The sequence below is a fragment of the Parasteatoda tepidariorum genome, chromosome 4 (genome assembly GCF_982258835.1).
Source record: "Parasteatoda tepidariorum strain Cologne lab strain chromosome 4, Ptep-v5.0, whole genome shotgun sequence".
In the NCBI taxonomy this organism is placed as follows: Eukaryota; Metazoa; Arthropoda; class Arachnida; order Araneae; family Theridiidae; genus Parasteatoda; species Parasteatoda tepidariorum.
The window spans coordinates 109,215,990-109,229,293 of NC_141758.1; the positions used below are offsets into that span (position 1 = coordinate 109,215,990).

Consider the following 13,304-nt stretch of genomic DNA (forward strand, 5'->3'; position numbering starts at 1 on the left):
TTTCTTGAATTAAAGTCTTTTTCTATTAATGGCCGATTGTTTTTTTTTTTAATTGATTCAGTTTCTTTGTATGAGTGTTATGCTTTGCTCATTTTAATTTATTGTGTGAGTAGCTCATCATTTTTAAATTCATCCCTTTTATTGTTACAAAAGGATACAAAAATGATCATTTGTTTCTGGGTTTTAAAAAAAGGTTTTTATACCATGGAGGTTGAGGATGTCTTAAACTGATTTTTGACAATACACTTGAGATTTTCTTCCAAAACTGTCCTATAATACTGTAAATAATCAAAATAGAGTGTCCTATAATACTGTAAACAATCAAATAACCAAAAACTTATAACTTGGAATATTTTCTGAATGGATTTTTTTCTAATAAAAAATAAATATTTCATATTTAGCTTTAAATATTTGTATATCAAGTAAAACATATTTTTAAGAATACATCTATGAATGTTATATTTCTATTGTTTTAACTGTAAGGCTTCCTGGTAGCTGAGTGGTGCTTTTATGTACCTGTTCAGAATTCAGACCACAGCCTTTCATCTGTTCATTGGGTCAATAAAATGTCAGGGAGAGCAGGGAAAACCTAGAAATAACATGGAATTTTATTTTGACTTTAAAAATCGGGGTAAGTTGTTATTTTTTACCAAAAAATTGAAAAATTCTTTCATTATACCTGATAAATGATCACTCTTAGAATCGCTAGTAAAAGTAAACAGTTATTGAGATTTGTTCGAAATAATTCTGATATCTGTTGCAGTTATTTGGTGTAAAAATATCACATTTTAGTCCAATTTTTATGTTTCCATCCTCATTCAATGATGTTTTTTTGCTCACAAAATCTAATATTTGGCTCTACAAATAAAAATTGAAATGATTTTTTGTTATTCTTGTAGACCATTAAGGCAAGGGGGTGCGATCTATGGTGAACGAATTCGACTTCTGCCAATCCCATACTTCACTCCCATGGCGGCCCCATTCATCAATAGATCGTAATTTAAACCGGAAACAGAGAACGATCAATCTCCAATTCAGTACTCACAGAGGTATATTTTGTTATGGGGCCATGGAGGACGTTGTGACCAGACATATTTAAGGTGCGCCAATCATCATTTACTACACGGGGAGTCTTCAGCTGGCTGGATTCGAACTCGCTTTCTCACGAACGAGAGTTCATCCTCCTACCAATAAAGCTACCTTTGTCCCATAAAATTATTTCTGATCAAAAATTGCATGCTATTGATGATAGAGGACTGAATTTTTTCCTGTAATATCAGGAAAAGTCGAAGAATTTTTTTTTCTGAAATTGAGTAGGAACCCTGAATGAGGACGAAACCAGGATGGCCACTCAAATCAGATTTCAAATTTCCCTGATTTTTCCAGACAAAAATCTTAAAATTTCCAGGTTTTTGTTTCTTTTTTCTTATAAAGTATAGGATGTGTACAAGAAAAGTGTCTATATTATAAAATATTTTATTCAAAATGTTACTTTTTTAACATATCATACTTGAAAAAAATAATTTATTTTGACAATTTTCAAGTTTTTTTAATGTTTTGGTACAAAATTTTGAATAAAAAAATCATATATTGACCAACAAAGGAGCCTTTTTTTAAAATTAAAATTTGTTATAAGAGGTTAAAATGTAACAATTTGTCGACAAACATTGCTGTTAGTGATTGAAAAAAAATGTGTGATTCGTTGGTTTGCTCAGAAAAAATAATTCACAGATTTCTTTGAATGGGAGTAGAAAAAGAAAAAGAGAGCGATATAAAATCTATTATCATAAAATTTAACCAACTAATTTTTGGAGAATTTTATAAAGTTAAAAATACAAAAACATTTTGTCAAAATCGAGAAAAAAAATAACCACCAAAGCATCGGAACAAACTTGAGCCATAAATGGATTCAGCCCAAGGACAGAATTTAAAAACAGAAGCTAATATCCTAATCCCTTTTTCCACCAGAATCTTTCCTAAATTCCCATAGCGGTCAAAGGTTTCCACATTTGTTTAGCAACCGTGGGAGAATTTTATATGGCATTCTAGTTTAACATAACTATAATGGAGCAAATTTTGATGCAAGCAAAGTATTGCTAAGTTGATGATATTTCAACTGTTTGGCGATACATTTCCGTTAAAAAAAAGTGGGTATAATGGATGAAATAATTTAAATTAAGAAAATTAGCAAATAATTTAAATTAGTGACATTAAAAAAATTATCTAAGAAAAATTTCCAGCTTTTCTTTAAAATTCCCTGATTTTTCCAGGTTTTTATCCAAATTTCCCTGATATTTCCAGGTTTTTTCCAGTATAAAAAAATTCCCTGATAATTCCAGGTTTTCAAGGTGGGTGGCCACCCTGTAAACATTGGGGATTTCCACTCTTGGCTGATCACTCAACTGGAACATTTGCTCTGGAACTCCAGAGCCTAGAGTCGCAAAAACAGGGATGAGCACAGCAGGCTTTTACCCTTCATTCGCTGCTGCATCAAATAGTGTAGAATTTTTCTTGTTTTAAAAAAAAAATTTTTTTTAACATGAAGATTAAAATGAAATAATTTTAACTTAAATATTTTGCACTAAATATTATTTAAAGGCCTGTATCAACATTTTCTAATAGATTAAATAAAGAATTTTTTAGTTAGGCTTTACATTACAGATTACTGCCATCTTTCTAATTTTTTCTAATATTACTTTAAAATTGTAAAAATAACTTTTTCTTTGCTATATTTATCAAGAAAATAAGCAACAAAAAAAATAAATAATGCTAAGAGATTTATTGAAAAAGTAGCATTGTTTTTCACTGCATTGTAGTTCAGGCATAAAAGCAAAGCATTTTTACAACATTGGCCGGGATAGCCTGGTCTGTAGGGCGCTGGGCCCGTGTCCGAGAGTTCGAACCCCGCCGGGCGAAGACTTCCCCGTGTAGTAAAGTGGCTGATGCATGTTAAATCTGTCGAGTCACAAAAGTCCTCCATATTCCCATAACAAATCAACACCTCTGGGGGTACTGAATTGGAGATCGATCGTTCTCTGATTCAGATCAAAATTACGATCTGTGGATGTATAAACGGGTGCGACGTATAGTGTGGCAGAAGTTGAATTCTTGGCCATGATGGCGCCACTGAAAAACAAAAAACGCACACTCTGCCTTAAATTTGCTCGGTTTCACCAAACAGGCTTGCCCGTGTGGCATTACAAACAACAACAATAGCCCATTGTATGCTAACAGGGTTAGGAAGGTTAACACTCCACAATTTAATAACTGTAAAACTAACTCACATTTTAAAAACTAGTTACATCTTGTATTTATTACTCTCTGTTAAGGTATTGTTTAAATCTCTTAGAAAAAGAAAAAAAAATTCTTCGCATTTTTTTTAACTTTAAAATATTTCAATATGTAATGCTATAAAAATAATTGTACCTTAAAATGTTGGCATTCCTGTAAGATACTGTTCAACCTCTTCTTTTGTATGAAATGTCTAAGGAGTAAAACATATATTTATTGTATGAGCAACAGTTCTAATGGAACTATAAAACAATGTGCAGCAATCAAACTATTTTTTATATCTGTATATAAAATCACCTGTGCATGAAATTATTACTTGTGACTATGTATTAAATCTAATTAAATTGTTAGTTTTGATACTGATTGTTGTAAATCAACTCCTGTCTATTAAATATCTATCACTCTTTAAATATAGATACAGAAATGATTGTGCTCCGGAAAAAATCCGGATTTTTTGCTAACCGTGACCCGGAAATTCAAGGTCCAAAAGTTTCAAGAAATCATCTATCACATTTATGTATTGAAATTCTTGTATATTTTATTTAAAAATATTAGAACTAGAATTTATACTTGGCGTCTCTCTCATTTGTAAGTATTTTTTCTGGTGGAATCATAAATGTGAGTAGAGATATGAGTAAACTTATGCATAATTATTCATTTAAATTATGCTGCATATCATTTATTTAGAATTTCATGTTTTGAAAATTCCAATGATTTAAATTTATAATGACATTAATTTTTTGAAATGCGTCTTTAATGATTTTACTCAAGAAATTTTCAGGATTTTTGAGTTGGGCTCACAATCACCCCTGTAGATATAAACTGAAATTATATAAAAATTGAATAAGATATTAAAATAAGACTTATTAACAAAAATAGCCTATTCAAGTTTTCTACTCCACAGGGAAAACCTGGAAAATACAGAGAATTTAAAAATCGCCTGAAATAACAGGAAAAATGCAGGGATTTTTTATTTTTTCTTACTTTTTATTTTTTACAATACTTCGGTATGTAATATAATTCGTTTAGGATTTAAATGCAGGGTAGATTTAAAAATGAAATGAAATTGTTACGTTGAAAACAAAGCTGAGAATGAAACATAAACCTTTATTTTAATTCACATGGGTCCAATTCTTTCATCACTTAATATTCAGAGTTATCTTTAAAGAAACCCTTGATTGTATGGTAATCAGTTTTAATCTTTAAACAAAGTGAAGTAGAATTGTATTTATAATGTGCAATTTTAAAAGATTTTGTATGTCTTTTTTTTTAATTGAAATAAAATAACATAATTTAACAATCATCATATTTTTGCTGTTTCTCTCTTTCTTCCCTTTTCTATTGTTTATCTTAAGATTATATCTATTTGGAATAATTATTTTAAAGAAAATCAAACGACTACGGAGTGTGATGATAAGTAAATTAATAAATCGAAAAGAGCTATCTTTTTTTCACTAATGCAGGTGTTCAAAGAAATAAATTGAGGCGGTGTGTTTCCCTTTAATTCTTCTATTAACGGTGATACTTATTTATTTCCTTTCCCGCACTACGAAGGGGAGTACGCAATACGAAAGGAAATAAATACTAATGACGGTGATAAGGGCCGGAAAGAACATAAATACGAATTTTTGAAATTTGCTTGCAAAATCACGTAATTTTTCCCAACAAGCTTAATATTTATTTTATAATTATACTTTTATCAAATATTAATTTGATTTAATTAAATATTTGGTGATCAAATATTAATTTCATTACTTTGATTTTTCGTTAGTAATCAAGTCTAATTTTTCAACGAGTTTTTGAGGTATGTAAAAAGTCTTCGAAATTTTCGTGTCTCTTATATTTATTCGATTAAATATACACTGGGGGTTTCGCGTTCGGCTGACCACTTGACCGGAACATCTGCTCCTGCACCCCAGAGGCCAAGAAAACTGAGATGGGCACAGTAGGCGTTGGCCCTCTATGGGCTGTAGCACCACCAGTTTAGTTTATATATTAATTTAACAATTTTAAAAAATCGGGAAAGATCTGTGTCGAATTCAGGGACCGTCCACTAACTCGTTAAAAATGTTTGATAAACTTATGGATTTTGTTTGTTTTAGAATTTTTGGAGCTGTTTTTTTTTCTTTTTTTTTAACACTAGAAAGACGGAAAATTAGTATATACCTATATTGCCCAAAAGCAGTCAAAATGACAGGATTGTGAATGAGTGAATTAATTTGTTTAAAATTAATTTTTTACATTTTTTATATTATTTACAGTTATATAACAAGTTATTATTAAATATTAACAATAAAAAAATTTTATGTTGTACAAAAAGTCTCAAAATTCAAAGAAATTGTGTCATTATATAACATCGTTGTTTTTCTCATTCAAATTAAAAGCAGTCAAAATGACTTCCTTATCTAGTATTCTCCTATGACTTCCTTATCTAGTATTAAATACGTAAACAACTCAAGAATTTCTTAATTATTATTACTAAAAGTAAACATAAAAATTCAGGGGTCATTAACTTTAAAAAAAAAAAAAACTCTCTATATCGTTAATTTTTCGTGCCTTATATTTATCGGATTAAATATTGATTTCAGACTCTTGAAAAATTGTAAAAGTTCCCTATCGAAAAGAGGGACCATCCATTAATTTCTCAAAACTGTTTGGTCTAACTTAAAAATTTCCTTGTTTCAGAATTTTTGAGCCTTTAAAAAAATAGGCTCAACGATTTCTTAAAATTGAATCATAAAAGTTGAGGGGTCTTTTATTTCTATCATTTTTTAAAAAATGTTATCTTGTGCAAAAATTCTTTGATTTAGTTCATCTGACTTAACACTAGATTGCCTGAGGAAGTCATTTTGACTGCTTTTAATTTCAATTAGAAAAACGATGATGTACATAATGACACAATTTCTTAGAATTTTGTGCAACATATAATTTTTTTATTGTTACTATTTACTAAAAACTTGCTATATAATTAGAAATAATATAAAAGAATTTATTTTTAACAAATTTCTTTCCACATTATTTATTCTTTTACAATCCAGTCATATTGACTGCTTTTGGGCAATATAGGTATATACCAAGTTTCAGTCTTTCTAGTGTTAACAAAACAATTGAATACAATGATTTTTAAAAACAATTCAATAATTAACCGAATTTTTGTATATAAGTAAGGATATACCACTGATTACTTTTACACTGTTTTTTCATTTCTGATATTCTGTTTCCATACCAACGTTAATATTATATACATAAGATTCTATTTTTTTTTCTTTTCCTTCTTATCAAATCAGATAAAAAATAATAATAGAAAGAAGTTTTTCTTCTGATGAACAATTGAGAGTATAACCATTAAGCTGGAAAAAAATGATAATATGTGTTTAAATGGAAAAGAAAACAACGAAAAATACTCACGTTTAGTTCGATCAGAAAAACTAAATTATTTTTGTAGTTTACTACAACTACTTAGTTACAAATGTAGTTAGCTACAAATACTTAGTTACAAATGTAGTTAACAACTTTTTTTTAAATGTAGTGACTACAAATTACAGTGCACTCCCGATTATCCGGGTTAATCACCGGGACAGGTAGCAGAAGAGAGTTTTGAAGAGAGAAGAGAGTTTTGTACTGCCTGATACTTTGAAAGTGTTACTGGGCCTCCATACCTCCAACGAGGAGGGACATCATCATCCTACAACGCCCATTGCACATTCTAGTGTCTTCCCCAGACAACAGCATTTCTGGCAAAAAAGTGGTTATTAAAAAACATTAAAAATAAAGATTAAAAAAAGGTGAGAAAGGACAAATAACGTATCAGTTACATATTAGAAAAAAAATATTTAAAAAATATGAGGAAACGTTAGAGCTTAAATAATAACAGAACAGAGTTTTGTACTGCATGATACTTTGAAAGTGTTACTGGGCCATCCTACCTCCAACGAGGTGGGACATCATTGTCGTTCCTAACCGGATTGACTGTGTTTGTGAGAGGCATCTTGTCTATTGATTGATAACGTTTAAAAACAGGCAAAACAAAACATTTATTTTAAATAAAAAAAAAACAAAAAGCAAAACAAAACACAGCGTTCCAAAGATATTTCAAAAAGCCAATTCAACGATATTTCCAGTTCTCTCTTTTTTCTCTTGCCATACTCAGAGTAACCTACATATTCTGAATACTTTTGGTGGCGCAAACTAATTGGAGTTAGTGTTTGCCGCAACATTCTCCCCACTTGAGTTTTATGTAGGGGAAAACTCAACACAATAAATTACAAAAAAAATACTAAAATTATGGCAGACATACAATTGTTATGTTATAAAATTTAAAGAATTTTAAAAGATACAAATCTGTATTTAACGTCCAAAAATGTTCATAGTTATTTAATGTTCACTGGCATCTTCAGTTACCTCTAAAGGATATAGTCTTTGAATAGGTCTTAGTAAAGTCCCTTTGTCCGTTTTCAATTTGACTAGTCTTACTCGTCCATCTCTTCCAGGGAACAGCTCAATAACTTTTCCTAACAGCCAGAAAATTCGTTTTCTGTCTTCTCTGCCAATCAGGACGATGTCTCCAATATTTATTTGGTCAGGTCTCTTGGAAACAGATGAACGCAAGAAACCTAAATATTAGATCCTGAATCTTTCTTTTAGTCTTTCTCTCAATCTTTGAACATATCTGTATCTCTTGTCTAAATTAGTTTTGTCAATTTTGTCTAAGTCGGCTACGTCGTTAGTAGGGAGGTCTTGAAGGAATGAAGATGGTGTTAAAGCTCTCAAATCTGGTTCTTCAGACACATAAGTCAAAGGTCTATTGTTCATGATCGACTCACATTCACAAACAAGAGTTGAGAGTTCTTCATGAGTCAGAGATGACCGTCCCAAGTTTTTTCTTAAGAGATCTTTGAGAATTCCGATTAATCTTTCCCAGAATCCTCCCCACCATGGGGCAGATGGTGGATTGAATTTCCATTGGATTTGGGAAACTTCAAATTCTTTCATGCTTTTGTTCCAATCAAGGCGCTTTAAGGAGGCGTTGAGGCCAGTGAAATTGGTACCATTGTCTGAGTATAGTGTAGCTACTCTACCTCTTCTGGCAATAAAACGCCGTAATGCTTGAACAAAAGCGTTTGTGCTAAGAGAAGGTATCAGCTCTAAGTGAACAGTTCTATATACAGCACAGGAGAAAAGGACGATCCAAACCTTCTCATTAGTCTTGGTCATCAAAGGTCCGGCCAGATCGACACCGGACACTTCGAATACAGCCGATAATCTAGTTCGATCAGGAGGCAGAGGTGGAAATGGTACTTCAAGATTTTTAACCTTTTGTCTCTTGCAGGTGACACATCCTCTAATAACGGAGCGAACAGTTCTTCTACCTTTTATAATCCAAAATCTCTCTCTCAGGATTGTTAGAAGAATGGACGTTCCTGCATGTTTATTCAACAGGTGTTCTTGTTCAATAAGTCGGGTGACAACAAGATGCTTTGACGGAAGAATCAAAGGCGCAATGAATTCAGGGGTTTCATCTTCATTCAAAAGTCTAGACTTTAATCGAAGTATCTCCTCATGATCTGAAAACACTTGAAAGTTTTTCAAAGATTTTTTACCTTCTTCGTCATTGAAGCACTCTTTTTGTACTGACCGCAGAAGAGTCTTTTGTGCATTTCTTATTTCTTCTTGCGTTAAATCAACATTCTTTCTTAAATCTTTAGCTTTTGGTTGGAAGCGTAACAACCATGCTACAACTCTAATTATCTTAGAAAACTTCGAAATTCTGGATGCTAAAGTAGTTGCAATGGATTCCGAGTCTACATTGATAGCCGAAACAACAGTCTTTCGTTTTTCCTTTTCAACTTCCTCTTCATTAACATTAGCTACTGTCATCGGCCAATCATCCTTAGAATTCTTCAGCCAGGCAAGCCCTAGCCACCACTTGGACTTCAGAAGTTGTTTAGCTCCACATCCTCTCGAGAGAAGATCGGCCGGGTTCTGGCTTCCTGGTACATGATACCAATTCTCAGGTGATGTCAGTCTATTTATTTCAGATATTCGATTGTTCACGAACACTGACCACTGTTCTTTCCTCTTAATCCAAGTTAACACAGCCGACGAATCTGTCCAAAAGTAGGTGTCAATGTTTCCTTTTTCGAGTTTTAAAGCAGAGTCCATAGAATTGAACAGTCTAGCTCCAATAGTTGCTCCCATCAATTCAAGACGAGGGATCGTTATTTTTTTCAGTGGAGTTATTCTTGACTTAGCTTGGAGTAGCTGGACATTTACAGAGCCATCAGGGGATTCACTTCTTAGGAATATACAAGCTGAATAAGCTGTTTTGCTTGCATCAACAAATGTATGGAAGCTGAGTTTAGATAAGGCAGTAACTCCCAACCATCTTGGGATCTTAATATCATTTAAGTAATGTAAGTCTTTGAACCATGAATTGAATTTTTTCTTTAACTTCCGAATCCCAATAACCTTTAGTCTTCCAGGTTGCTTGAAGTAAAAGCTTAGGTCTTATTAAAGCTGGAGCAAGAAATCCAATCGGATCAAAGATTCGCTTTATCAGGGACAAAATTTTTCTCTTAGTTAATTTTTCGAATTCTTCCAGTTTCAGTGAGTCAGAATCAATTTTTAACGAGTCTAAGTTTTTATCCCATACGTAGCCTAAGACTCGCGCTTCAGTAGCTGCAGACGGGCAATCTAATAATTGGTTGCTTTCCCAACTTCTAAGGTCAAATTGACCTTCTTTCATAATTTCTGTAGCTGACTTTATAAAAGTTTCTAATTCAGTTAAATCTTGTACACTCGTTACGCAATTGTCTACATAAAAACTGTTTCGGAGTTTTTCCAACTGTTCTTCAGAATATTGTATCTTGAATGTCTGTTTGGACAGATGATGATGAATGACAGCCATCAATAAGAAAGGACTACTGGTTAGACCGAAAACAACTCGACGATGTCTATAAGTCTTCAGTTCATTTTGTTCATCAATCAAAAGAAATCGTAAATAATTCCTATTTCTTTCATTTAGAGAGATTTGCCGAAATGCTCTTCTAATGTCAGAAATAACACCAATTTCATACAATCGAAATCGAGCCAAAATGGATGGTATTGTTTCAATAAAATTTATTCCAGTCTCTAAACAATCATTTAGTGATGGGAAGTTCGGATTCTTGGCTGAAGCGTCAAAGACGGGTCTGATTTTCAAAGAAGTTGTCGTTGACTTTTCCTTAATAATTGGGCGATGTGGGAGGTAATGTGTACCTTTAATTGACAATTCTTCTTGTGGAACTTTCTCAATCACTTCTTCTTCTATCCATTCATCAAAAACTTGCTGGTATTTCTTTTCATATCCCGTTTTTTCTAATTTCTTGTTAGTAGATTTTAATCTTTTAAGAGACAACTCATAATTATTCGGTAATAAAGCATGATCCTTTTTCCATGGTAAGCTTACTTCGTATCTTCCATCTGAATTTTGATAAACTGTGTCTCGAAAATGAATCATAACTGCCCTCTGTGTATCTTCTCTAGTGTTTTGTTCCACAGGGTCTCTAATACCAAGTAATTCTAAATCCCATAAAAATGAAACAGGTAATTCTTGAGAAAGCATATTTACAACCGTCATATTTAAATTATCATGGTTTTCAAACTGAGGAACCTTCCCTATTAATGTCCATCCTAATTTAGTGTCGATGGCGACTAATCCAGATTTTAATTGTTCTTGTTTACCCGTAAATAGTTTACCAACAACAACAGCCCCTAAAAGAACTTCAATAGGTCCTGAATTCCTACAATCAGTTATAAATATCCTTTTTTGTCTCAATTCTCGAATCCACGGCCCTTGTCTAATGCTAGAAACATTATTACAAATTATTTCCTGATCCAATGCATCAAAATTACAATTATATTTACCATCAAGGCTATCGAGATATATTTTATAACATTTGTGCCGTTGAATTTCTGTTTTCTTACCTCCAAATAATGAGGTCGAAAATTCTTCTTCCCTTTCAAAATCAAAACCTAACTCTTCTGCAGTAGATTTCATAATATAAGACTTTTGAGAACCTGTATCTAAAATAATTCTAGCTTTACGCTGCGCTTTATTTTCCTTAATAATTACTACAAGAGTCTGTAAAAATACTTCTTTAGTTGCATGCACGCGCGAATGTAAAGTGCCAGTCTCTTTTTCTTCGCTTTCATTATTATCTTGTTTTCTTTCATCCGATCGATTACATTCTAAGTCAGGACACATAAATTTTAAATGTTTTCTTGTGCAAAATGAACATTTAATGTTTGATTTACAAGAAAAAGCCAGGTGCCCTTTCAATAAACAAATTTTACATAAACCCTTCCTTTTAATAACAGACTGTTTTTCTTCTAAAGGCATATAAAACGCTTTCTTGCAAAAACGAGTCTCATGGTTTTTAAAACAAAATAAGCAAAGAATATCATCGTTTGAATTATGACTAATTAATTCAGCCGCAGACGATTTCCGATCTCTCAAATTCAGACTCGCCGGCGGTGTCAAGTTCCTTCGTTTGAAGGGGGGATGAAATATTTCAGTTCTACTCAATTTTATTTTTTCTTCCGCTTGTACTTCGTTTTTCAAAAAATAAATTATCGCATCAAGACTGGATAGTTTTTGTTCGCTTTCTAAATTTTTTCTTTGGCGTTCAAATGAGCGTAACACATTTAATGGTAATGAACTTTCAACAAGGGGATACAAAATTACACCACACATCTCAAATGTAACTCCTAGTGAGTTTAATGCTCTCAATTGAGTTGACAGTTTATTGTATAAACAACTTAAAGAATCATTCTTATTCTTATTCGCATTATTTAATACGAGTTTCAGGAGTTCTCTAACATAAAAATCTATCAATAGATCTTTTCGGCCATACCTTTCGGTTAAACTTTCAACAGCTAAAGGATAATTTTCATCTGTTACAGGAAAAGATTCCACAATTTCCCTAGCTTCCGATTTCAGCTTCGTCGACTGAATTAAATAATGAAATTTATCAGCTTTCGTTAAATTAACATTTTCATGAATATTTTTAAATTGGTTCCAAAACGTTAACCAATCTTTCAAGTCTCCGCCGAATTTATATAATTCAACTTCGGGGAGCCGTTGACATAAAGCTTTCGGAGATTTAGTGTTCGGTAATTCGCCGTTATTTTCGGAAGTAACAATTTCGTTTTCACACGAGTTCTTTTTCAAATTATCTAAGGAACGTTTAGCTTTTAATTGAATTCTCAAAGCTTTTTCTCTGTATTCTTCAACGGAATTATATTCAGTTTCGAATTCCTTTTCATCTTGCAAACTATCTAAATAACTATTATGAGTTATTTCCAAAATGTCTACCTTTTGTTTAAATAAACAAAGATCCGTTTCAATTTCGTCATACGTCACACTATCGCCAATTAATAAATTTTCTAGTTTCTTGTAGGCCTTAGTAAATGAAGCTCTTTGAGCGGTTTTATTTCTTTTTATTATTTCCATTTTTACTATCTTAATATCAAATTCTTAGCTTCTAAAACTATCGATTCTAAGCACATATAAATTACCGTTATGGTATCAAATATTCAAATAAAATATATATATATCTTTCAAATCTTCAAAAGTATTCAAATTGTCAAATATTTAATCTTCAAAATGGAAATTAATAAATCTTCGCCTACCTTTCTTACCAATCCTTAAGACAAGGCCGCCCACCCGGGGGCGCCAGAAATGTCGTTCCTAACCGGATTGACTGTGTTTGTGAGAGGCATCTTGTCTATTGATTGATAACGTTTAAAAACAGGCAAAACAAAACATTAATTTTAAATAAAAAACAACAAAAAACAAAACACAGCGTTCCAAAGATATTTCAAAAAGCCAATTCAACGATATTTCCAGTTCTCTCTTTTTTCTCTTGCCATACTCAAAGTAACCTACATATTCTAAATACTTTTGGTGGCGCAAACTAATTGGAGTTAGTGTTTGCCGCAACAATCATCATCCTACAACGCCCATTGCACAT

At 32.1% G+C, this 13,304-nt stretch overlaps 1 protein-coding gene across 1 annotated transcript; it reads right to left on the reverse strand.

Annotated features, from left to right (window-relative positions):
• Nucleotides 1-7,911: 7,911 nt before the first annotated feature.
• LOC147812538 (uncharacterized) lies at nt 7,912-12,784 on the reverse strand. Its single transcript, XM_087162346.1, has 4 exons — nt 12,401-12,784; nt 12,186-12,280; nt 9,743-11,552; nt 7,912-9,684 (listed from the first exon to the last, which is right to left on the reverse strand). Exons 1-4 carry the CDS (start codon nt 12,782-12,784, stop codon nt 7,912-7,914), a joined length of 4,062 nt encoding a protein of 1,353 aa, XP_087018472.1.
• Between the last annotated feature and the right edge of the window lie 520 nt (nt 12,785-13,304).